Raw genomic sequence first — 26,156 nt, forward strand, 5'->3', positions numbered from 1 at the left:
GCCTCACTGACAAGGGACAGAGAAATGGCCGAGGACTTCCTTCAAAGCTTCCTCCTGGTGGTTCTGAGCCTCCTCCCTTTGATTAGCACCCAGGCCAGGTGGGATACCTTGGTGCCACAGTTCTCCTGTGTCCCCATATCCCAGGCCAGGCTACTAGAGTGATGCAACTCATGAAGTGTTTGAGAGTTATTAGACTGAAAAGAAAGCAGAGGCCACACCATGTCACAGGTGACTTTTATAGTTTGGGAAGTTTGGTGCCACACAGGAGCGGGCTGACTGTGCCTGCCACCCTTGCTGGGACTTATGGTTGGGAAAGACTCTGGCCTTGCAGGAGTTGGGGATGGGGAGGGATAGGAGACTTTGCTACCAGAGTCTAGGGCCCTCACTGTTTTCACACTGACTACCTGCAAACACACACTTCTGTGTGTTTACTGCTCCTAACTAGGGGATGCCAGTCTGTAGGGGAGCCTGCCCTAGCCCGACTGCCCATCTGGTTTTTCTAAGTTGGTCCTGCCTTTGGGTCGGGTTCGGGGAGCTGGGCAAAGCCCCGGTTCCCTAGAGACTAATGACTGGCAAGCGATCCTCTGCAGCTCCAGGACTCAGGCTTACCCCCAACTTTCCACTCCCCAACCCTTACATTGCGCATAGGAGGCCTCCTCCGGCCCCAGGCTGAGGGCCTAAGGGAGCCGTTGAGAACCTTGGCCAGGGCTAAGCAGGGCAGTGCTCACCAGCACCGCTGCCATCCCGCGCGCGCCTGCTCTCCAGTGGGATTCTGCCCTTAAGGCTCCGCCAGGGTCGGGGCGGGGCCGGTTGGGAGGCCCCGCCCCCAGCCCGCCCCCGGCCCGGGGTGCGAATCCGGTGCCGGCAAGCGGCTGGCGATGCTGGAGGTTCGCTAGCCGAAGCGGCTGCATCTGGCGCCGCGTCTGCCCCGCGTGCTCGGAGCGGATTCTGCCCGCCGTCCCCGGAGCCCTCGGCGCCCCGCTGAGCCCGCGATCACTTCCTCCCTGTGACCAACCGGCGCTGCAGGTGCGGGGCGGGCCGGGCTGGGGGCGCTTCCCGAACGCAGGTTGTGGGGCCTTGGGGGATTGTTTCCCTGGCTCGAGGTTCGGGATGCAGAGTGTGCGGGGGCGCAGCGAGGGCTCGAGGTCCTGGCGGGGTCAGAGCGCGCGGGCTTTGCAGATTTGGGGGACGGAGTGCGGGGTCGGGCTAAAGTTCCCCACTACCTCGGACGGCTTGGGGGTTCTGGGGGGAAGCTTCTGCGGCTCGGAATTATGAAAAGATTAACCCTCGAAGATTCGTGGTCCCCCGTGAGGATAGGGGCCGAGAGCTGAGCCGTCCCTCCCCGTTCCCAGAGCCGCCTCCAGCCCCTCCCAACTGTCCCCGGGCCCCTTCCCTCCCGCTTAGCAGTCACTAATTTCCATGACAACGGAGAGTTCTTTATGGGCGACAACCCGGAGGGGGCTGGGCGGGGCTGCCGCGGGGTGGGGGAGGAAGCTCCAAGCCCCTGGGGACCAGCAGCCCCCCAGCCAAAATTCAGCTTCCAAGCCTTCACTTGGGGGCCAGCCGGGGGTCCAGTGCAGGGACCCACGTGCACGGTGGGGGTGGGGGCGCACATGTTCCTGCTGGGAGGTGCGGGGCTTGGTGCTCACACGTGTGCTTTCCGCATGTGTGTTGCTGTGCCAGCGGGGGCGAGCCAGCAGCACTTGAGAAAGGGGTCAGGGTGGCACCACGGTGGGGAGCAGGGCCCCTGGCTGGAGGTGGCTGGGATAGTGACAGCGTGAGCTTCTGCCTTCCCCAGCTTGTACTGTCTGGCAGAGACCCTGGGCTCTTGAGCCCCAGCCCCCTCCCCGCATAGCTCTGCCAAATTGCTTTTGTCCGCACCTCCCAGGCAGAGCCTGCTCCACCAGGTTCCTTCCTAAGGATCAGGGCCCTCTGTCCCACACTAAAAGCTCAGAGTCTGCAGTAGTCCAGTCCCTGTGCTGTACTCCCCTTACCCCCAAGTCCAGGCTTTGAGCCCCCAGAACTACCTTCAGAGACCTGGTGCCTTCCCCCACCCTCAGAGTTGATTCCTGGCAGCTCCAGCGACTTCTGAGCCTCAGTTTCCTCAACTGGGGAACTGGTGTCTCCACTCAGAGTCAGGTTGGTTTCCAGGGTGGGGCAAGGGTCTCCCTTTTCTAATATTTGGTGTGGACCCTTCAGGTGCCCTCCTAGGCTGGCCGTTCACATATCTCTGATGGCCCTACTCTCCAGCCCCATGCCCTGGCCACCACTCACAGGCAGGCAAGCAGTCCTCTGCCCTGGGAGAAGGCCAGATTCCATGGTTTCCATTTGGGGAAACTGAGGCATGGGGTGGGGAAGGGCTGTGCAGTTATCCTGTTTCTGGGTTGCTTGTGGTGCCGTTTCTGGCACTCATGGCAGGATCTGCTGTTGGGGGTTGGTGAGAGGGGATTAAGCAGAGCTGTAAGAGGGGCTCTGGGGACCCAAAGCCTGGAAAGGATAGCAGATGGGGGAGGGGTTGGCTGGGAGGGTCTAAGTACAGCTGGGCCAACTGAGAAGAGGGACTATAAAGGGAAGCAGCCAGGCATCCGAGCCTCATTTCCATCCCCCTATGCATCTGCCTTCAACATGTTGGACCAGCTTTACCTAAGCTGCCGTGATGGCAGAGAGACGGGCTGGGAACTGTCCTGACTGGGGGGCTGCAGCAGCTGGCCTCTTCCCCACCAACATGCTCCAAGGAGCTGGCCTCCTTTTGGCTGTGCCTCCTACGCCAAGTTCAGTGTATGTTTGGGGGATACAGGAGGGTGCAGTTTCGAAGGTCCTGGTACCATGGATAGCTCCTGGCCCAGGGATTTAGAGCACATCGCCATGGAGGCCTTAGGGCTCTGCTGGGCACCCATCCGCCCCCTTCAGAACTCCTGTCCACCTCCCCTTTCCTGCCCTTTGTGCCTGTGTCCCTTTTACTTTGTCATCTCCTTGCTCCTCTTCCATCACAGGTTCTGTCTTTGTCTGTGTCTCTGCCCCATTCTCTTTTTTCTAAATTCTCTCCATCTCCCCACCTCCCCTTTCTTGATGGGGACCTGGGTCACAGAACCTTGAAGAAGGAGCCAGGCTAAAGTCTCAGGAAATTCTTGAAGAAGGGACCTGACCAACACATCTCCCCTCCCCCTCCCCTTGTTTTAAAACTTCCATCACCATAGCAACCCTTTACTCTAGTGCCTTCCTCTGCATTTCCCCTCCTCCACCCACAGGGAAGCAGAGCCTCCAGTGGATTCTCCTTCAGGGGTTCAGAGATTTGGACCCCAAGTGCTTGGGAGGAGACAGCTGGCCTTTGGCTCTGCCTGCATGTTGAGAGCTAAACTGTCGGGATGTAGCACTGGACTGCATGCCCACCCCCAAGACTGGAGAGACCTCCCCACAATACTCCCTCATTAGATGGGCAAAATTCAGCTGTAGGAACTTCTACCATGATTTAGCTGGAGCCTGAGGCTCAGTCAGGGCAGCATCTTGACCGGTCCCCCGAAGCAATTGGATGGTGGTCTAGAAGCTTGGCCCTTGTTCCTAACAGACCTTGAGTGAGGTCTTCGGCTCCCCTGGTTCTGTGGGTGACACCTCAGCTGTGAGTTAAGCAGGGCTTGGGCTTCAGCATGTTCATTGCAGCAGGAAACCCAGCCCCAGCCCTTGAGAGAGTAGAGCAGCAGAGAGGAGGGGGTGCCTGCAGGCTGGTGTTCACAGCTGCCACTAAATTAGGAGGTGTTGCCTACAGTTGTTGGGAGGCAGCTGGAGGCCTCTTGGGCCCCTCCTGGCCTCCCTAGATTTACTGCAAGCTCTGGAGCCCCACGTGGCAGGGAACCAAGGTAGCAGGAAACTCTGTTTATGTCTATGAAAGGTAGGGCCTGAACCAGGATGATCTCAGCGGAAGAGGGGACAGGACCCCAATGTGGGGCCTCTGGACCTCTTGGCCTTTGTCCCGTTTGGGCTTTCCCTGGGCCAGACTTGCCTAAAGATGCAGTAGAGTCCCTGGGGGACCATTTATCACCAGGGCACCAACAGAGCACCCCTCAGGATTGCTGGAGGCTCAGTTCCCGGAGCCCAGTGGTCAGGCCCTGGGAGCAGGCCGTAACTGGGGAGTGCTTGGCTCTCAGGCTCCATGAGAGCCAGCTGGAGGGCAATGGCGGCACCAGGGCCTGCACTCCCCACAAGCTCCCTTTGGGCAGCCCGTAGTGCATACTGTTCAGTTCCTCTGCAGAGAGTGGAGGGAGCCATGTCTCCAGGGAAACGGCTGTTGTGGAGCTCCCGTGCCCTTCCGTGGCCTAAATGTACCTGAGGAAGAGCTCAGATCCTGTGTTGCTGAGAGGAGAGCTCTCCATCGTTGGGTGTTGGGTCTGGGCCATGGGGGTGAGAAATACAAACCCCTTCCACTTGGCCTCCTCTCTTTCTGAGAGCTGTCCCTTGGCTGCTCCTCCCAGGTCTCCTTTGTTGCAAGCAGGTGCCCAGGGCTTGGTGCACACACCCGAAGCCTCCCAGGGAGCAACAGTGGATAGCAGATGGTGGAGTGGGTGTGGGAGGAGGGAATCAAGGTGCTAATTGAAAGCCAGGCCCCTCTTTCTCCTCTCTTTGCCCTGGGGCCAAGTCTGGGGCCCCAAGCCAGTATAGTTAGACTGGTGAGGAGGAGGAGGAGGAGGAGGAGGAGGAGGAGGAGGAGGAGGAGGAGGAGGAGGAGGAGGAGTGGTGACTGGCTGAAATTTGGGCAGCCACAGTAGGGGGCAGGGGAGACAGATCTGTTCCCATCTCAGCCTTGAGGCTGCAGGACATGGCTCCAGGCTGACATTACGGGGTAGAGGCCTAGTTTTCTGTGCCTTTCATGAGACAGACCCCCATGACCAGCCCTGGACCCCAGTGGGCATGAATGCATATGCAGAGCCGAAAGCTGGGGCCAGGATCAGGGACAGTCATGCACAAAACCTCCCACCCACGCCACACTGGCAGAGCTGGGAGCTGTTGGAGTGGGGTGGGGGGTGGGGCATGGAGGTTGTGGAAGGTATCTCAGAAAAGGGCCATTTTGAGTCTGGCCTTGGAGCATCAGGATTGTTTTGGACAATGTGTTGCACAAACCACCTTATGATGTCAGAAATCACAATGAAAGAAGAGATTCAGTTCTGCTCTCAGCACCTCGCTCATGTGGCAGCTGCTCCACAGGAAAGCCAAGGTGGGCAGAGCTCTTGCCAGTGCCCACACTTCCTACCATTGAGTGGACACAGTTGAGCTGGCGAGTCACCTGTTGTTGGACATTTAGGTAGTTGCTGAATTTTTTTAAATGTTATAAATAACTCTGCCGTGACAAATAGGAATCTGACAGGAGGCTTTTGGGGGAAGGGCACTCTTGCCAGAGGGAATGGTGTAAGCAAAGCAACAGAGCTGGGGCACAGGTCCCTCCCAGCCTTCTTGGGATACTGCAGGCTAAGGTACCACCCTCCTGCCCAGTACACGGCCCTCAGTCTGAGATGACTGTTGCAGGCCCCCTCCCGCAGATGTCATGGTGTGAAAATGTGTGGCCGGCAATGGTAACTGGTTATGTCTCTGCTCTCAGCTGTGAGGATGGGATTCTGGCCACATGCTTCTCCCCAGTGGAGGAGTGCAGGGTTGTGGCCATGGTGGCAGACATGCAGTCAGTGAAGATCTTCAAAGCCTCTCCTTTGCCTCTGCTGTGCCTCACAAGACGGCTTAAACCCTGCCTGGAATAACGCTGATGAAATGCGTTTGTATTCCCTAAGCCCAAGCAACCCAGATGAAGGAATGATAGAATTTGTTCCCTAATGCTGAAGGCAAATCTGAGGGAGAATTTCCAGGGCTGTGACTACTGGGAATCACAGCCTGGTGGCTGGCTTCTGCCTGGGAGGAAGCAAGTAGCAGCCAGGGTTGGCCATGGGGCTTGTTTGGGTCCTGGTCTTTGACTTTGGCTGGCAGGGTTCATCTTGCCAAGCTGCCTCCTCTGCCTCCTCCCTTCTCCACTACCTTGAGACTGTGAGTGCCTTCAGGTCGGGGAGCATCTAGGTACCCCCAGGCCCTAGCTCAGGCCCTGCACACGGCAAGTGCTAATTGGCATGGAGGGAAAACATGCACAGTCAGCAGAGGCAGAGCAATTTCAGCGCAGCCTCAGTGCAGAGCTTGCTGTAGCCCCAGTGTCACACTGACCGGGTATTATGGAGACACACCCTGGCATCAGATCTGTGAAGGTCTAGTCACTAACCCCCCACCCCCACCTTTGAGCATGGGCTATGAGTGCCTTTTCCTTTGGACACTGGAGTCAGCCCACCTAGCACTACAGATGAGGATTGGGCTGTAATTGGCAGGGTTGCAGACCTGTGGGACACCGTGCCCCAGGTGTAAAGAGTGCCTAGTGCTCACTGAGCCAGCTATATCTGCTCTGTTTGGGGGCCTTGCACCTGGACCTGACAGCCCAGGTCCCCTGTGGGCCCCAGTGGGCATGAATGCATATGCAGAGCCGAAAGCTGGGACCAGGATCAGGCTTGTTTTGCCCTTCCTGCCCAGTACACCTGCATACCTCCTGGCAAATCTTTCCCTATTGAGTCCTAATGCTGCCTCCAAAGCTTTACCTTGCCTCTCCACCCAGATTATCCCTCTGAGGAATCACCCAAGCACTGAGCCTGAGTGCAGTATTTACTAAATTCATTGAAGTTATTATAGTAAAATAGTAAAAATTCGCACAGAAAATTAGTAAACAAAAGATATGTCTGCCCTTTTGACATCCAATTCTTTGCCAAGGAGAGAACTCTTATTTCCTTCAGTATTCTTCCAGAAAAGAGTTTGTGAGGGTACATCAGTATATAAACTTTAAAAAATTTACCCAAGCCGGGTGTGGCGGCTCATGCCTGTAATCCCAGCACTTTGGGAAGCTGAGGCGGGAGGATCACTTGAGCCCAGGAGTTCAAGACAGCCTGGGCAACATAATGAAATACTGTATCTACAAAAAAATTAAAAAAAAATTAGCCAGTGTGGTGGTGTGCACCTATGATCCGGTCCTAGCTACTCAGGAGGCTGAGGTGGGAGGATCGCTTGAGCCCAGGAGGTTGAGGCTGCAGTGAGCTGTGATCATGCCACTGCATTCCAGCCTGGGTGACAGAACAGCCGGGCGTGGTGCGGGTTCCTGTAATCCCAGCTGCGGTGGGAGGATCGTTTGAGTTCAGGAGCTCTGGGCTGTCGTGCGCTATGCCAGTTGGGTGTCTACACTAAGTTTGGCATTAGTATGGTGACTTCTTGGGAGCTAGAGATCATCAGGTTGCCTAAAGGAGGGGTGAAGCAACCAAGGTCAGAAACGAAGCAGGTCAAAACTCCTGTGCTGATCAGTAGTGGGCTTGCGCCCGTGAATAGCCACTGCACTCCAGCCTGGGCAACATAGTGAGACTTGTCTCTAAAAAAAGAAAGAAAGAAAAGAAAAATAGGTCTTCCAGAATCCCCCCATGTGTCCTGATTCAATCATAACCCCTCCTTTTCTCTTAGAAGGCACCATTATCTGACTCTGCTTATTTCCTAGCTTTTCTTTATAGCTCTACTGCTGTGTTTGTATCCCCAGTACGGGTTTGTTCTGCCTGTTTGAACTGTCTATCAATAGACTCATACTATATGTATTCTTTTGTGTCTTTTTGCACTTAACACTGTGTAAGAGTCACCAGGTGGTTGGGTATAGCTGTAGCTCCTTTGTTTCCATTGCTATGTAATATTCCATTGTGTGACTCTATCACAATACATCCTGTTGGTGGTGGTGTTTGGTCTGTTTTCAATTTTTGGTGATTACGTATATGGCTACTATGAGCATTGTATGACTGTCCTGATGCACGAATGTGTGCACTTCTGTAGGCACGTATTTAGGAGTGCAATTACTGGTTCATAGGGTATGTTTGTTTGACTTTAGTGGTTTTACCAAATTGCTTTACAAAGGGGAGGTTGCCCTCTCCTAGCAGTGCTCACCTTCTTCATGTATCCACTAACACTTGTTAGCTCTAGACCTTCAGAGATGACTAGCAGGTGGGTGGGTGGTTATAGCCCCCTTCATCTGTGAAATAGCTGAAATTTAAATAAACTGTTTGATAAGTCTTTTTTTTGAGTGTATAGAATACAAAACTATTCCCTTATATATCAGTTTAATACATTTTTTCATATGTAGGCTGTTGTAGTTCAGGCAGCCAAGCTGAGTAGCTGGATGTCTAGCCAGAAAAGCAGGGGTAGGATCTGAGCCTGCCTATCCTCTAGCCCTTCCTGGTATGGTCTCTGCCCCTAGCTTGGCCTGAGCCAGGTTGGGGTCTCCCAAAAGCAGCCCCTATGTTGTGGGGAAGTGGAGAGTAGTACAGCTAAGCCAGACCCCATTGTGCCTACAGGTTAGAGCCTGGCGATGCCGTTTGGGTGTGTGACTCTGGGCGACAAGAAGAACTATAACCAGCCATCGGAGGTGACTGACAGATATGATTTGGGACAGGTCATCAAGACGTGAGTGCTGGGCCTGTCAGGCAGGGCTGGGTGGGCTGGTGGGCAGGGGCTAGGGAAGTGGGAGTGGAGTGCAGCTGATGCTAAGGCCAGGCCTGAGTGGGTGCCTGTCGGCTGCAGTGAGGAGTTCTGCGAAATCTTTCGGGCCAAGGACAAGACGACAGGCAAGCTGCACACCTGCAAGAAGTTCCAGAAGCGGGACGGCCGCAAGGTGCGGAAAGCTGCCAAGAACGAGATAGGCATCCTCAAGATGTGAGTTTGAGGCCTGGGATTGGGGCGGGGTGGGAAGCAGCAGGGAAGGGCTTAGAGGGCAAGTGGCCTCAGGCAGTCCCAGCCTCTGGCCAATTAGTCTGCTGTGGCCACTGTGGCAACCACAGCCTCTCCCAGGGGTTCATCCAGTCCTAACTACTGGCTCCCCTCCCTGTCGCCAGGGTGAAGCATCCCAACATCTTACAGCTGGTGGATGTGTTTGTGACCCGCAAGGAGTACTTTATCTTCCTGGAGCTGTGAGTGTGGGTCTGGGGACCCAAGATTCCCCAGCACCCAGGGCTTTCACCTGTCCCACCCTCTGCAGCTAAGGAAACCCCCTTTCTGGACCCTTGGCGTCCCAGGTCCCTGTGCCTTGCTCAGCCAGCTGCCTGGCGCAAGCAGCTCACCCAAGTGCTCCTGCCCTACCCCTGATTCTGCCCACGCCAGGCTCAAGGGCTGGTGTCCCTCAGGGCCACGGGGAGGGAGGTGTTTGACTGGATCCTGGACCAGGGCTACTACTCGGAGCGAGACACAAGCAACGTGGTACGGCAGGTCCTGGAGGCCGTGGCCTATTTGCACTCACTCAAGATCGTGCACAGGAATCTCAAGGTGAGGCCAGAGCCAGAGTCAAAGGGCCAGTTGGCAGCTGGGCTGGTGCTGGGGTGGGCAGCACCTCAGGGCCTTGGTCTAGTCTCTAGGGTCCTCATGGTGTCTTCTGCTCACCCACATGCTATTCTCACACCACAGCTGGAGAACCTGGTTTACTACAACCGGCTGAAGAACTCGAAGATTGTCATCAGTGACTTCCATCTGGCTAAGCTAGAAAATGGCCTCATCAAGGAGCCCTGTGGGACCCCCGAGTATCTGGGCAAGCAGGGGGTGGGGCAGGGGCAGGGGGATAATGGGGGGCAGCCTTTAGGGAGCTGCTCTGGGCACGGGGAAAATGTGCTCATCTCAGGAAGCTGGTGTGGATGGTACTGGACCTGGCTAGGCCTGATACTGACCAGCAGATGGGCACTGTGTTTGTAGCCCCAGAGGTGGTAGGCCGGCAGCGGTATGGACGCCCTGTGGACTGCTGGGCCATTGGAGTCATCATGTACATCCTGTGAGTGGACAGATGGACAAGCAGGCTTGCAGTCAGATGGGGTGGGGGCATGTGTCTGTGGCCTTTCTGTGTGACCTTTCCCCCATGCAGTCTTTCAGGCAACCCACCTTTCTATGAGGAGGTGGAAGAAGATGATTATGAGAACCATGACAAGAATCTCTTCCGCAAGATCCTGGCTGGTGACTATGAGTTTGACTCTCCATATTGGGATGATATTTCGCAGGCAGGTGAGGAGGTGCCTGCCCAGCACTTGGTAGAACGCAAGGGAGTGGGGAGGGTGTCCTGCTCTCAGCTTCCTCTGTGGTATTCTGCTTCTGTCCCCCAGCCCATTTATCACCTCTAGGCATTGAGATGGGGTGCCCATGACTATCCCCTCCTTGGTTTTGTCCACAGCCAAAGACCTGGTCACAAGGCTGATGGAGGTGGAGCAAGACCAGCGGATCACTGCAGAAGAGGCCATCTCCCATGAGTGGTGAGCAGGGTCCAGGGGAGGGTGGGAGAGGCCAGGGTCCCCCTCACACCTAGCAGCCCCATCTTTGAGGCCTAGAAGGGGTGCAGGCACCTAGAGCTCAGGCCAGCCCAGAGCTTCTGCCTGGTAGTCCCTGGATGCCACATAGAAGGGCTGGGCAGAGTCTCCACAAAGGCTCATTCTCTCAGATCCAGACACACTTGCACCCTTTCCAGGATTTCTGGCAATGCTGCTTCTGATAAGAACATCAAGGATGGTGTCTGTGCCCAGATTGAAAAGAACTTTGCCAGGGCCAAGTGGAAGGTAAGGCTTGGATAACTCCCTTCTTGGCTCTATCCCAAGTATTCCTTCTGGCACTCAGTTTCTTGCCTGCATCACACCCCTGCAGCCACACACAAGCTTTTCTCAGGCCATCAGGTGTGGGTGTAGCCACTGTGATTACCCTAAGTAGGAGTGCTGAGCAGCTGAGTACTTGGCCCTGGGGTGGATGGAGGTGGCCGGGGGTACTATGGAAGGAGTTTGGTTTGGTCACTGCCAAGCAATGGATCCAGCAAGCCTCACCCTTAGCCTTTCTCCACTGTGCTCCTTTCAGAAGGCTGTCCGAGTGACCACCCTCATGAAACGGCTCCGGGCACCAGAGCAGTCCAGCACGGCTGCAGCCCAGTTGGCCTCAGCCACAGACACTGCCACCCCCGGGGCTGCAGGTGGGGCCACAGCTGCAGCTGCGAGTGGAGCTACCTCAGCCCCTGAGGGTGATGCTGCTCGTGCTGCAAAGAGTGATAATGTGGCCCCCGCAGACCGTAGTGCCACCCCAGCCACAGATGGAAGTGCCACCCCAGCCACTGATGGCAGTGTCACCCCAGCCACCGATGGAAGCATCACTCCAGCCACTGATGGGAGTGTCACCCCAGCCACTGACAGGAGCGCTACTCCAGCCACTGATGGGAGAGCCACACCAGCCACAGAAGAGAGCACTGTGCCCACCACCCAAAGCAGTGCCACACTGGCCACCAAGGCCGCTGCCACCCCTGAGCCGGCTATGGCCCAGCCGGACAGCACAGCCCCAGAGGGCACCACAGGCCAGGCTCCACCCTCTAGTAAAGGGGAAGAGGCTGCTGGTTATGCCCAGGAGTCTCAAAGGGAGGAGGCCAGCTGAGTAGGCAGCCTGGTGAGGGGGGGCGGGGGATGGGCAGGAGGGTGGGAGAGTGGATGAGGGGCTTCTCACTGTACATAGAGTCACTGGCATGATGCCCTCGCTCCCCCATGCCCCCGCATCCCAGTGGGGCATACCTAGGGGTCACGGGAGAGCAGTCTCGTCTCCTGTGTGTATGTGTGTGAGTGGTGGGCAGGCCAGTGGCAGGGCCGGCCCCAGCCCCTGCATGGATTCCTTGTGGCTTTTCTGTCTTTTGCTAGCTTCACCAGTTTCTGTTCCTTGTGGGATGCTGCTCTAGGGATACTCAGGGGGCTCCTGCTCTCCTTCCCCTTCCCTTCTTGCCTCACCATTCCCCTAGGCAGGCCCTGCAGGTCCCACACTCTCCCAGGCCCTAAACTTGGGTGGCCTTGCCCTGAGAGCTGGTCCTCCAGCGAGGCCCTGTCAGTGGTCTTAGGCTCCTGCACATGAAGGTGTGTGCCTGTGGTGTGTGGGCTGCTCTAGGAGCAGATACAGGCTGGTATAGAGGATGCAGAAAGGTAGGGCAGTATGTTTAAGTCCAGACTGGGCACATGGCTAGGGACACTGCTCACTAGCTGTGGGGGTCCTCAGGAGTGGAGAGAATGAGTAGGAGGGCAGAAGCTTCCACTTTTGTCCCTCCTAAGACCCTGTTATTTGTGTTATTTCCTGCCCTTCCGAGTCCTGCAGTGGGCTGCCCTGTACCCTGAGCCTCATGAGCCTCTAAGGGAAAGGAGGAACAATTAGGACGTGGCAATGAGACCTGGCAGGGCAGAGTACAGGCCCAGCACCCAGTGTCCCAGCCTTACTGGGTCCTTACCCTGGGCCAGACAGGGAGGGCTGATATCTCCTTGCTCTTCCTAGATGCCCACCCCCTGCAATCTCAGTCCACAAGTCCTCTCCACCCTAGGGGGCTTGCTGCATGGCAATAACCCATAATCTGATTTGGGGGTTTGCCCTTTACAGGGGCAGCTTTTCTGCTCAGTTCAACAATGAAATGAAGAGGAACTCCCTCTATTTCTACAGCTCACTTCTATCAGAGGCCCAGGTGCCTCAGAGCCACATTGAGTTGCTTTTTCTGGGATGAGGAAGTAGAGTTAAACTCCCCAGTTTCCTGAGGGAGGCTCCTGACAGGTGCCCTTTGTCAGACCCTACCACAGCCTGGACAGGCAGCCACACTGGTCCTCGCCCTTGCTCGGCACTCCGTGGTGGTCCTGTCCTTCTCCCTGCATGCCTGTGGGTCTGCTCTGGTGTGTGAAGGTCGGTGGGTTAACTGTGTGCCTGCTGAACCTGGCAAATAAACATCACCCTGCAAAGCCTCTGGCCACCCTCTCGCCTTTGCTTCCTCTGTCCTACTGGGGAGGAGCCCCTGGAAGGCAGTGGGGAGGGGAGAGGCTGGGAGCAGGTTCACAAGTAGTGGCTGGGAGTAGTAGTGAACAGTGCCCTGTGGATTTCTTGGGCTGAGAGTGAAGATCATCCTCACCACAGTGTATTCCTCAAAGGTGGTGGTGGGGGGTGGTCCTCTGGACTCTAGAAATCCATGTGAGTAGTGGGTCTTGGGCTGCATTTGGACCAAGGAATACTCCCTGGGCTGAGAGCTCAAGTAAGGGCTGCTGTTTTTGACTCCTGTTGACCAAGGAGCCTTACTCTCGATTTAGGCATAGAGCTGGAATCTACCTGGGCCAGCCACAACACGGACAGACCCTGCTCATAGCCAGATAGCTTCCCTGAGCTGGGGAGAGGGTGTAGGGTGAGCAATGCACAAAGATTCTATGCTGCTCTGTGTTGATTCCTTCTTTCTGTGAACACCTGTGCTTTCCACCTATGCCCCAAATGAAATCTCACTCTGGGTCTATTTCAGCTGGAGCAGATCAGCTTTATATTATGGGGCTATGCACAGGGTTTCTTCTGGGTAGAGGGAGTAACATTGCCACAGATACTAAGCCTAAAAACCCAAAAGTTGACTTACTCCAGCCCAGGTGGGCCTGGGTGAACTCACCAGGGATGCTGCTCTCTGGGAGGACCTCAAAGATAACCTCTGATGTGGGAATAATAAAAAGGATTTGTTAGTCTCTAGTCTTTGAAGCATCTGGGCCTCCAAAATTCCAACCCTACTACAGTCCCAAGCATAACTGATCCTCCTGAGAGCTAAGAGCTAAAGTCAGGGTACTGGCCCTAGTGTCTCCAAACTCAAGGATAGTCATATCTTACTTGGATGAAGCCAAGGTTGGCCTGGGGTGACCTGAGGGACTGGGGCCTATGTGTCCATCTTTCCAGAATCGCCTGGAACTGAGGACTGAGAGGGTAGAGTATTTTGGTCTATGGGAACTATGGACCATAGCGCATGGTCCAGCACTGTCCAGAGCCCAAGGGACCCATCGGGACCATTGTTCTATTCCCTTGCGGCTGCGGTTTTCTCTGCCTTGGCCCAGTCTGCTTCGCGCCAGCTCTGGCGTGGGACCACAATGCGCTGCCTTGCCCTGGAAAAGGGTCCAGCTGGCAGCCTCGCTGCTCCCCGCCTTGATATAACGCTGCGCTCTCAAGCGGCGGGTCGAGTCCTCCCAGATGACGCCTGAGAGCGACGGCGCTCCGCCCAGGAGTCTCTACGGTCTCGGGGCCGCTAAGCCTCGCCCCTAGTTCCGCCCACCCGAGGATTTGCCCAATCCAGACGAAGTATTCACGCTCCGCCCAAAGCTTTGTGTTGTCACTTCCGGCACGCTCCAGGAAGTCGTGCTGCGGAGCCAAATTTGAAGCGAGCGGAGGCGCGGGGGCGCGTCTACGAAGCTGGACCTGTAGCAGTTTCTTTGGCTGCCTGGGCCCCTTGAGTCCAGCCATCATGCCTATCCGTGCTCTGTGCACTATTTGCTCCGACTTCTTCGATCACTCCCGCGACGTGGCCGCCATCCACTGCGGCCACACCTTCCACTTGCAGTGGTGAGTGACTGCAGTGTTGGGGCCCGGTGTTTGCCCGGGTACCGCTTCAGGGCCGTGAGGTGTCGGGCCTCCAGGCGGTCCATCCCCAGAATCCAGACAAGTGATGAGAACCTTTCTCCTAGACGAGGCCCCACGGGAGCTTCCAAACCTGGGCAGAAGTGGGTCAGGACAGGCTTTCTGGCAGAGGTGATAGCTGAGCTAAGCCTGAGGGGGACTAAGATGGCTCAGTGAAGATAGATGCTTCCTTGATCACCTATACAAACAGATGTGATTTCAAAACCGTTAGCCTGGGCAAGGGTGAGCTTTCACCACGTCAACAAGTCCTTTTATTTCTTCCACATAGAAACCTGCTAGGCTTCTGGCTACCCAAGAGGGTTTGCTGTGCCTTACTTGATGGTTTGGAATTATTCTACCCAGAGTCATCTCACTGTCCAGACACCGCAATGTATTCGCCATGTCAGCAAACCCGTTTAACACGGGGAAGGCAAGGAGATGCTCCCCTATACAGGGGTCCTGCTGACCGTGTAGGGCCATTCTGTTGAGTGTACAGCTAGTGGGGAAAGATTCCCCTAGCAGATATGGACAGGCTGGTTTGGACCTCCTAGCAAAAGAAATAAGGCAGCGTTACCCCTGGGAATGGTGGGTGATAATAATCACAGGGTCTTGTGGGGCTAAAGGCCCTAGGAAGCAGAGCGGCAGGCATGACCCTGATGGCTCCTGGCTTACTTGCAAAGCTTTGTTTAGGCCTGTGTTGCTGACAGCCTGAGCCCCATGCTGAGGGAGCCACTGCTGTTTGGTTAGACTAGAAATTAAGCTCGCCTCTAAGAGTACTGTACTTTATTTTCTGTTTGCCTACTCTATTTTCTTCTATCCTTTTACTTTATTTATTTATTTATTTATTTTTGTTTTATTTTATTTTTGAGATGGAGTCTCGCTCCTGTCGTGTAGGCTGGAGTGCAGTGGTGCGATCTCGGCTCACTGCAACCTCCACCTCCTGGGTTCAAGTGATTCTCCTTCCTCAGCCTGCCAAGTAGCTGACATTACAGGCGTGCGCCACCACGCCCAGCTAATTTTTGTATTTTTAGTAGAGACAGGGTTTCTCCATGTTGGCCAGGCTGGTCTCGAACTCCTGACTTCAGGTGATCCACCCGCCTTGGCCTCCCAAAATGCTAGGGCCTATCCTTTTACTTTAAACTTTTCTGTGTCCTTGTGTTTTACATGTATCCCTTGAAAACAGCATTTATTTCTTTTTTTATACATTAAAAAGTACTTTAGCTTACCGCAAAGATCTTTGTTTTGTTTTATTTTGAGACAGGGTCTCACTCTGTTACACAGGCTGCAGTGCAGTGGTGCCATCTCGGCTCACTGCAGCCTCGACCTCTTGGGCTAAGGTGATTCTCCCATCTTAGCCTCCCAAGTAGCTGGGACTACAGGCGCCTGCCACCATGCTTGACTTTTTTTTTTTTGTATTTGTAGTAGAGATGGGGTCTTGCTATGTTGCCCAGGCTGGTCTCGAACCCACCCCTGGACTCAAGCAATCCACCCACCTCTGCCTCCCAAAGTGCTAGGATTACAGGCGTGAACCACCACACCCAGCCTGGGAAAACAGCATTTAGTTGGACTTTTAAAAATCCAGTCTGATAATCTTTGTATTTAACTGGACCATTTAGTCTACTTAAAATTGTTGCAATTAATGATTAAATGAAGAGTAAATATATTGTCTTTAGTGGATTATGTTTTGTCTTGCCTATTATATCTTACTCTCTCCTTTCTTGCCTTGGTGGGAATTGGTTAAATATTCTGTATTTCTCCATTTTTCCCTCAGTTAGTTTGGTCGTTATGTACCCCATTTCCATTTATAAGTGGTTATCCTAGAAATTAAGGTATGTATCCTTAACTTACCAATTTCAAGGTTAATCATTACCTTTCTCATTTTCCCAGGCAACTCAAAGAGCTTAGAATACTAACACTCTCTTCCCACTTCTACATTATTATTGAATATTTTAATTGTGTGTATGTGTGGTATTTTTTTTTTGTTGGTGTTGTTTTTGAGATAGAGTCCTGCTCTCTTGCCCAAGCTGGTCTGCAGTGGTGCAATCTCTGCTCACTGCAGCTTTGACCTCCTGGACTCAAGCAATCCTTCTGCCTCAGCCTCACAGCTAGCTGGGGCTATAGGTGCATGTCACCATGCCCAGCTAATTTTTGTTTTTTGTAGAGACAGGATTTCGCCATGCTGCCCAGGCTGGTTTGAAACTCCTCTACTCAAGCGATCCACCCTCCTTGGCCTGCCAAAGTGCTGGGGTTTACAGGCATGAGCCACCACAACTGGCCAATTGTATATTTTTAAGTAAAGTTATTGTTTGGAATAATTTTTTTTTTTTGAAACAGGATCGTGCTGTGTCGCCCAGGCTGGTGTTTATAATTGTTTCTTCTTGCAGGATTGAACTTTTTTTAATGTTCTTCTTTGTCCTTCTTTGTCTCTTGTAACTTTAATTCAAAGCCTATCTTGTCTAATTTTTTTTCTTTTTTTTTGAGATGGAGTCTCGTTCTGTGGCCCGGACTGGAGTGCAGTGGCGCAATCTTGGCTCACTGCAACCTCTGCCACCTGGGTTCACGTGATGCTCGTGCCTCAGCCTCCCAAGTAGCTGGGATTACAGGTGCACACCACCGCGCCTGGCTAATTTTTTTTTGTATTTTTAGTAGAGGCAGGGTTTCACTGTGTTGGCCAGACTGGTCTCAAACTCCTGACCTCATGATCCGCCCACCTTGGCCTCCCAAGGTGCCGGGATTACAGGTGTAAGCTACCATGCCTGGCCTATCTTGGCTAATTTAAAGTCCATTTTATCTGCTATTAGTATAGCCACTTCAGCTGTCTTTTGGTGACCGCGTGGTATATCTTTTGTCATCTGTTTTATTTTATTTTATTACTGTTTTTAGAGACAAGGTCTCGCTACATTAGCCAGGCTGGTCTCAAACTCCTGGCCTAAAGCAATCCTCCTGCCTTGGCCTTCCAAAGTGCTGGCAATACAGGTGTGAGCCACCACACTCGGCCCTTATCCAACTTCTAGCTTCCGTTGTAGCTATTGAAGTCAGATTTTAGTTTATCAGTTACTCCTTTAAGCATACTTTGGAACATTATCCTCAGACTCTCATTACCTTTAGAATTTTCTTGATTTTGGCTTTCTGCAGTTTTAGCATAGTGTATCCAATATGAATTTCTTTTTACCTTTTTTGTTTTTTTTTTTGAGACAGTCTTGCTCTGTTGCCCAGGCTGGAGCGCAGTGGGACAATCTCAACTCACTGCAACCTCCACCTCCCTGGTTCAAGCAATTCTCCTGCCTCAGCCTCCTGAGTAGCTGGGACTAAAGGCATATGTCATCATGCCCGGCTAAATTTTGTACTTGTAGCAGAGACAGGGTTTCACCATGTTGGCCAGGCTGGTGTCGAACTCCTGACCTCAGGTGATCTTCCCACCTTGGTCTCCCAAAGTGCCGGCATTACAGCCATGAGCCACTGTGCCTGGCCGAATTTCTTTTTACAAATTCTGCTTGGGATTCATTAGATTTCTTTTAACGTGGTGTAGAGCAATTTCTTTCTTTCTTTCTTTCTTTTTTTTTTTTTTTTTGATGGAGTCTCACTCTGTTGCCCAGGCTGGAGTGCAGTGGCGTGATCTTGGCTCACTGCAAGCTCCGCCTCCCAGGTTCACGCCATTCTCCTGCCTCAGCCTCCCGAGTAGCTGGGACTACAGGCGCCTGCCACCATGCCCGGCTAATTTTTTGTATTTTTAGTAGAGATGGGGTTTCACTGTGTTAGTCAGGATGGTCTTGATCTCCTGACCTCGTGATCCGCCTGCCTCGGCCTCCCAAAGTGCTGGGATTACAGGCGTGAGCCACCGCACCTGGCTGTGTGGAGCAATTTCTTTAATCAGTTCTGGAAAATTATCAGCCATTATCTCTTCATATATTGCCTCTATTCCGTTAGCTTTTTTATCCTGTATTATTATTTATTTTTGAGGCAGAGTCTCACTCTGTCACCCAGGCTGGAGTGCAATGGTCCGAACTCAGCTCACTGCAACCTCCACCTCCTGGGTTCAAGCAATTCTCCTGCGTCAACCTCCCGAGTAGCTGGGATTACAGGCGCTCGCCACCATGCCCGGCTAATTTTTATATTTTTAGTAGAGACGGGGTTTCGCCATGTTGGCCAGGATGGTCTTGAACTCCTGACCTCATGATCTGCCCATCTCGGCCTCTCACAGTGCTGGGATTACAGGTCTGAGCCACCGCACCTGGCCTACCTAAAGTCTTTGTGGGCATTTCTTCTGGTTTGTTTTCATAGTGCTTTTTTTTCTTGTGTACCTGTTTACTTAAAAAAATGTTTTTTTGGCTGGGCGTGGTGGCTCACGACTGTAATCCCAGCACTTTGGGAGGCCGAGGCAGGTGGATCACGAGGTCAGGAGATCGAGACCATCCTGGCTAACATGGTGAAACCCCGTCTCTACTAAAAATACAAAAAAATTAGCTGGGTGTGGTGTCACGTGCCTCTAGTCCCAGCTACTTGGGAGGCTGAGGAAGGAGAATCGCTTGAACTCAGGAGGCGGAGGTTGCAGTGAGCCGAGATTGCACCACTGCACTGCAGCCTGGGTGACAGAGCGAGATTCAGTCTTAAAAAAAAAAAAAGTGTTTTTTTGGCTAGGCATGATGGCTCACCCCTTTAATCCCAGCACTTTGGGAGGTGGCTGGATTGCTTGAGCCCAGGGGTCCAAGACCAGTCTGGGCAACATAGTGACACCCCATCTCTATAAAAAAGTGAAAAAATATAAATTACCTGGGCATGGTGGCCTGTGCCTGTAGTCCCAGCCACTTGCAAGGCTGAGGCAGGACGATCGCTTGAGCCTGGGAGGTTGAGGCTGCAGTGACTCATGATTGTGCTGCTGCACTCCAGCCTGGATGACAGAGTGAGACCCCATTTCAAAAAAAGAACATTTTAAAATTGAAGTATAATATAGTTCAGAAAAGTACACATATTCTAAGTATATGGCTTGCAGAATTTTTACAAATTGAACATACCTATGCACCCAGAATTCAGATCAAGAAACAGGGTATGGCTGGGCATGTTGATTCACGCCTGTAATCCCAGCACTTTTTTTTGTTTTTTGAGACGGAGTCTCGCTCTTTCACCCAGGCTGGAGTGCAGTGGCGCAATCTCGGCTCACTGCAAACTCCGCCTCCCGGGTTCACGCCATTCTCCTGCCTCAGCCTCCCGCATAGCTGGGACTACAGGCGTCCGCCACCTCGCCTGGCTAATTTTTTGTATTTTTAGTAGAGACGGGGTTTCACCATGTTAGCCAGGATGGTCTCGATCTCCTGACCTCGTGATCCGCCTGCCTCGGCCTCCCAAAGTGCTGGGATTACAGGCGTGAGCCACCACGCCCGGCCAATCCCAGCACTTTGGGAGGCTGAAATAGGCAGATTGCTTGAGCCCAGAAGTTCTAGAACAGCCCGAGCAACATGATGAAATCTCTACTAAAAACACAGAAAATTAGCCGAGCATAGTGGCATGTGCCTGTGGTCCCAGCTACCCGGGATGCTGAGGTGATCATCACCTGAGCCTGGGAGGTAGAGGCTGCTGTGAGCCATGATTGCTCCACTGCGTTCCAGCCTGGGTGACAGAGTGAGACCCTGTCTCGAAAGTCCCCCCACCAAAAAAAAAAAGAAAACAGGAAAACGAAGGCTATTGGCTGGGCACGGTGGCTCACGCCTGTAATCCCAGCACTTTTGGAGGCTGAGGTGGGCGGTTCAGGAGTTTGAGAACAGCCTGGCCAACATGGTGAAACCCTGTCTCTACTGAAAAAATACAAAAATGAGCCAGGCATGGTGGTGTGCGCCTGTAACCCCAGCTACTCGGGAGGCTGAGGCAGGAGAATCGCTTGAACCTGGGAGGCGGAGGTTGCAGTGAGCCGAGATCGTGCCACCAAACTCCAGCCTGGGTGACAGAGCAAGACTCTGTCTCAAAAAAAAAAAAAAAAAAAAAAAAAAAAAAGCAGGCTATTATCAACTCTAGAAACCTCCTTATATGCTCTTCCAACCCCTACCAACCCCTCCCTCCACGTCCCCATGTTAAGATAGCTACTGTCTTGACTTTGAGAGCATAGATGAATTTTGCCTACTTTTTTTTTTTTTTTTTTTTTTTTGAGACGGAGTCTCACTCTGTCCCCCACGCTGGAGTGCAGTGGCGCCATCTCGGCTCACTACAACCTACACCTCCCAGGTTCAAGCAATTCTTCTGCCTCAGTCTCCCAAGTAGCTGGGATTACAGGCATGCGCCACCACACCTGGCTAATCTTTCTATTTTTAGTAGAGACGGGGTTTCACCATGTTGGTCAGGCTGGTCTCAAACTCCTGACCTCATGATCCACCCGCCTCGACCTCCCAAAGTGCTGGGATTACAGACGTGAGCCACTGGGCCTGGACTGCCTACTTTTAAACTCTGTGTAAATAGAATCATACAGAATATAACTTTTTGTGTCTGGCTTCTCTTCCTCAGTGTTATGTTTTTGTGATTTATTCATAATATTGTTCTTAGTTGTAGACTCATTTATTCTTGCTGTGTAGTATTCCACTGCTCCTAGTTACTCTTGATTATATGTTGTACATGGTATTTGAAAACTTACAGGAATTTTAGCTGGGAGTGGTGGTGCACTCCTGTGGTCCCAGCTACTCGGGAGGCTGAGGTGGGAGGATCGCTTGAGCCTGGGAGGCGAAGGTTGCAGTAAGCCAAGATCACGCCACTGCGCTCCAGCCTGGGTGACAGATTGAGACCCCAACTCAAAAAAAAAAAAAAAAAAAAAGAAAAAAGAAAAGAAAATGTACTCATAGGAATATTTGAGGCCAGGATGATGGTATCATTTTCTAGAGAGGACTTAGTTTCTCCCTGGTCCCTAGGAGTAGGGGAGTCTACTAGTAGGAGACTGATTAAAGTTTAAGGCTTGAGCTTTGCTGGACCACGTGCATAGATGATGCAAAGCTTGGCTGTGTTTTGCTTTTACCACTACTTACTTTTTTTTTTTTGAGATGGAGTCTCGCTCTGTCGCCCAGGCTGGAGTGTAGTGGCACAATCTCAGCTCACTGCAAGCTCCGCCTCCCAGGTTCACACCATTCTCCTGCCTCAGCCTCCCAAGTAGCTGGGACTACGGGCGCCCGCCACCACGTCCGGCTAATGTTTTGTATTTTTAGTAGAGATGGGGTTTCACCATGTTAGTCAGGACGGTCTCAATTTCCTGAACTCGTGATCTGCCCACCTTGGCCTCCCAAAGTGCTGGGATTACAGGCGTGAGCCACTGCGCCCGGCCACTTTTTATTTTTTTTTTAATTAAAAATTTTTTGACTGGGCGCAGTGGCTTATGCCAGTAGTTTCACCACTTTGGGAGGCTGAGATGGGAGGAGCACTTAAGCTCAGGAGTTGAGACCAGCTTGGGCAGCACAGTGAGACCTTGCCTCTATTCTGTAAAAAACAAAAAAAAAAACAAAAAAATTTAATTAAAAAAAATTTTATGGCTGGGTATGGTGGCTCATACCTGTAATCCCAGCACTTTGGGAGGCTGAGGCAGGTGGATCACTTGAGGTCAGGAGTTCAAGACCAGTCTGGCCAACATGGTGAAACCCTGTCTCTACTAAAAACAAAAATTAGCTGGGCGTGATCACGCATGCCTGTAATCCCAGCTACTTGGGAGGCTGAAGTAGGAGAATCGTTTGAACCAAGGAGGCGGAGTTTGCAGTGAACCAAGATCACGCCACTGCACTCCAGCCTGGGCGACAGAGCAAGACTCTGCCTCAAAAAAAAAAAAAAAGTTAGGAGTACACAGTAGGTATACATATTTATGGGATTTATGAGATATTTTGATGCAGGGATACGCTGTAATAATCACTTCAGGGTAAATGGAGTAGCCATCACCTCAAGCATTTATCATTTTTTTTGTGTTATAAACATTCCTATTCTTTTAGTTACTTTAAAATGTACAGTAGATTATTGTTGACTGTAATCACTCTGTTGTGCTATCAAATACTAGATTTTATTCATTATATCTAACTTTATTTTTGTACCCTTACTTACTTTTATTTCTGGTTGATCCTCACCTTGAAAGTGTAGTCTCTGGGATTCCAGCTTAAAATGGGGGTGTTATCAGAGTCCTCATCTCTGAGGGCCCCTGAGCTTTGACTATCGTCTCTCCCAACCCCAGTCAAAGCCCAGAATGTTGCCTGAAGGACAGCTTTTGGCCAAGCCAACAGGGCCAAAAAAAGGGCCAGCTGGTTGGAGTCCTGAGTACCCGTCAGGCCTTGCAGGAGGTGCTATAACTGCCTATGCTACTGTCCTCTTATTTGGGCAGGCATTGGGTCAAGGAGGAGCAGAACAGACCCTTTCGTGGTCAGAATGTTTGCCTGGCTTATGTCCCCAGACAAACCAGGGCTCATCAATCTATTGTTCTGCTTTTCATTCCAGCCTAATTCAGTGGTTTGAGACAGCACCAAGTCGGACCTGCCCACAGTGCCGAATCCAGGTGAGAGTATTGGGGTGGGACCACCTCAACTGAAGAGATCTCCTTAGCAGAGAGCAGGAATGTGAAAAGAGCTCTGAAACTGCAGTATCTCTGACCTTTTTGGACCCTCCTGGTTTAAGGCCAGTTGAGTCTCACTTGTGCCCTTGAGTGGTTGGGAGGCCTGCTTACACCCACAGGTAGCTGGCAGATGGACTTGTTGCCTGGCCAGTTTTCACTTGGGTAGATTTGGCTGGCCTCCTTCCCTGTCTTTTCATCAATGACTCCGCACCTAGAGTTCAGATATCTTTTGAGCACTTAACCATGTAGGTCTCTATTAATATGACTTCAGTGACCACAAAACCAGCAGCCCCAACTTGGGGTACCTGCAGGAGTAAAGAGGTCTTTTGACTCTAAAGGATGTACTTTGAAAAATTAGGTCTGAGAACAGGCCTGACATGCATGTCAGGCAGGTAGTCAGACCCATGTACAACACTCTCCTCCTTGCGCATGGCCCAGCTACACAATCATATTATTATCTTGTTCTCCCATCCAGGTTGGCAAAAGAACCATTATCAATAAGCTCTTCTTTGATCTTGCCCAGGAGGAGGAGAATGTCTTGGATGCAGAATTCTTAAAGGTACCCAGAATTTATCTGATTCTACTGAACTCCAAGCCTTCTGGGAGTTCCCTTTCTTTCTTTCTTTCTTTCTTTCTTTCTTTCTTTCTTTCTTTCTTTCTTTCTTTCTTTTTTAAAGAGACAGGGTCTTACTCCGTTGCCCACACTGGAGTGCAGGGGTGCAATCATAGCTCACTATAACCTCAAACTCCTGAGTTCAAGGGGTCTCCCCACCTCAGCCTACCTAATAGCTAGGACTATAGGGGTGCACTACCATGCTCGATTAATTTTTTTATTTTATTTATTTATTTATTTATTTATTTTGAGATGAAGTCTCACTCTGTCACTCAGACTGGAGTGTAGTGGTGTGATCTTAGCTCACTGCAACCTCTGCCTCCTGGGTTAAAGCAATTCTCCTGCTTCAGCTTCCCGAGTAGCTGGGACTACAGGCACGTGCCATCATACCCGGCTAGTTTTGTGTTTTTAGTACAGACTTTAGTACAGACCTTGTTGGCCAGGCTGGTCTTGAGCTCCGGACCTGAAGTGATCCACCCACCTCGGCCTCCCAAAGTGCTGAGATTACAGGCGTGAGCCACTGTACCCAGCCCTAATTTATAAAAAAAAATTTTTATAGAGATAGGGCCTTGCTATGTTACCCAGGCTGGTCTTGAACTCTTGGGCTTGAGCAATCCTCCCACCTTGGCCTCCCAAAGGGCTGAGATTACAGGCATGAGCCACTGTGCCTGGCCTGGGAGTTCACTTTCTATTTCCACATAAGTGGAGGGTTCCTGGAGTATGGAGATGAAGTTATAGAGGTGAGACTTGGTACAGTTTTCAAGGTGGGGACACAAAAATCAGAGGACAAGTGATGAGACACAGTCATCAGAGAAATGCACTGTGAGGGAAGAGGGGAGCTGTTTGACTGTAAACTCTCCCCTTGGGATTTCAGGTCAATTCCAACCTGAATTCTCTCCTGCGGTCTTGTCTCCTCATGTTTTAAAGAACGTATAGCCATCCTGTACAGCCCACTTTGCTGCTTGGATAGTTAGTGACAGATTAGAAAACTCTTCTACTCCCCAGCCACGGGAGATTTTTGGATTCAGTGTTCCCTAGCCTGCCTGTGCCTCAAAATTGCCTGGGGAGGCTGGGCGTGATGGCTCATGCCTATAATCCCAGCAATTTGGGAGGCCAAGGTGGGCAGATCACTTGAGCCCAGGAGTTTAAGACCAGCCTGGGCAACAGGGACCCCATCTCTATTAAATAAAAAAAAAGAAAAAAATTTGCCTAGGGAGCTTGGTATAAAGTCGGATGCCTGGGCCTTCCCCAGACCAGAGCTCTTGGAATCAAGATTTGCAGCTCAGGTGGGAATGGATATATTAGGGGAAAGTGGGTAGTTTCCCTCCTATACGTCTACTGCTTCCCCTCCTAATCTAAAATTTAGCTTTTTGTGTGTGCAAGCAGGCTGCGTTGGCAGAGAACTCTTGAGGAAGTTGGATTGGGGTTCACAAATGATCCCTGGACTCTAAGGGTTAATTTGCTAGGTATCTGTCAGATCAGAGTTCATTTGGCTCTGGCCCCAGGGTGTCATGATGTCCTTGGAACCTCACTGCTTCAGGAACGTGGAGCTTTTTGTGCTTAGAGCAAGCATGTTCATCGTCATGGTAACTGCTCCCGGTTTTAAGTAGTGTCTTGCCTGTGATGAAAGCAACAAAGGCAGTTTCATTTATTTCCAGCTTTCAAAGCCAGGTTTGTGAGACAGGTAGCAACATCTTGGGTAGTTTGGAGCAAGGGCTTGGAAGCCCCTGCTGGAGTGTGGAAGAAGCCAGGGGACTGTGGGCAGTGGTGCAGCAGCCATGGCCTGGTATCTGTTCTCAGGCAGCCCTTGTGTGCTCTTCCTTACCCACCACTTCCACTCCCAGCTGTTCAGCCTATACTAACCAGCCCAGCCACCAGAAGCTCTTGCCCCCAGAGTCCTGGGTGGAGAGTTTGACAGCAGGGGCTTGTTTACCTACTGGGCCTGGGCCATACTATTGGTCACGTGAAATTCTGAGTTTTCTGTTGACCTTAGACGAGTGATCTACAGTAAGGTTTGCCTGGATTCCATCTAGCTACCACCATAGACCCTTGGTCAAGCGTTTCTGTTTTGTAAAACCTTGGCTTTCTTTGTTATAGAGCAGGCACTTCTCTTGCTCATGGGGATGTTGAGTTCTGTGGCATCCTGAATAGGAACTGGGTTCAATTCTGCCACAGCTTCTCAGTGATTCTGTGGCATGGCTGTGAAACATTTGCAAGGGCTTTGAGAGGCTCACTTGATCCTCACAACAGTCTAGTTAGAGACTAGACACATGGGAGGTTTCATCCAGGGGTACAAAGCTGTCCTGGCATAGCTACCTCCATTGGATCCTAGGTCTGGAAGGTCTGTGGTACACAGAGCCAGTTCAGAGCTTGGAGGAAAGTCGACTATGAATCAGGAAGACCCAGGGTGGAGAGGAGGAGTAGTCGCCCAAGGTCCTTGGCCATTCCTATTGTGTGTCCCTGGTGAGGCAGTTGATGCCCAGAGGGAATGAGACCAACACAGAGCAA

General features: G+C 52.0%; 2 protein-coding genes across 3 annotated transcripts in view; both read left to right on the top strand.

The window, feature by feature from the left end:
- Window positions 1–719: 719 nt before the first annotated feature.
- CAMKV (CaM kinase like vesicle associated) lies at window positions 720–12,817 on the top strand. 2 transcript variants are annotated; one of them, XM_012497765.2, is made up of 12 exons: window positions 720–1,026; window positions 8,394–8,502; window positions 8,620–8,751; window positions 8,931–9,005; window positions 9,219–9,357; window positions 9,496–9,616; window positions 9,778–9,853; window positions 9,944–10,080; window positions 10,247–10,325; window positions 10,538–10,625; window positions 10,915–11,026; window positions 11,120–12,817. In XM_012497765.2, the coding sequence occupies exons 2-12, from the start codon at window positions 8,408–8,410 to the stop codon at window positions 11,476–11,478; spliced, it is 1,413 nt and encodes a 470-aa protein (XP_012353219.1). In that variant the 5' UTR covers window positions 720–1,026; window positions 8,394–8,407; the 3' UTR covers window positions 11,479–12,817. The 2 variants fall into 2 exon arrangements, with proteins under 2 accessions (XP_012353219.1, XP_030667618.1); XM_030811758.1 differs by having other exon boundaries at window positions 10,915–12,815.
- Window positions 12,818–14,213: 1,396 nt separating this feature from the next.
- TRAIP (TRAF interacting protein) overlaps window positions 14,214–26,156 on the top strand; it is a 28,259-nt gene continuing 16,316 nt past the window's right edge. Inside the window, exons 1-3 of the mRNA XM_003257081.3 lie at window positions 14,214–14,424; window positions 22,921–22,978; window positions 23,511–23,594. Of these exons, the coding sequence (XP_003257129.2) occupies window positions 14,327–14,424; window positions 22,921–22,978; window positions 23,511–23,594 (240 nt within the window). The 5' untranslated portion in view covers window positions 14,214–14,326. The remainder of the gene's footprint in view (window positions 14,425–22,920; window positions 22,979–23,510; window positions 23,595–26,156) is intronic.

The sequence above is a fragment of the Nomascus leucogenys genome, chromosome 4 (genome assembly GCF_006542625.1).
Source record: "Nomascus leucogenys isolate Asia chromosome 4, Asia_NLE_v1, whole genome shotgun sequence".
Taxonomy (NCBI): Eukaryota; Metazoa; Chordata; class Mammalia; order Primates; family Hylobatidae; genus Nomascus; species Nomascus leucogenys.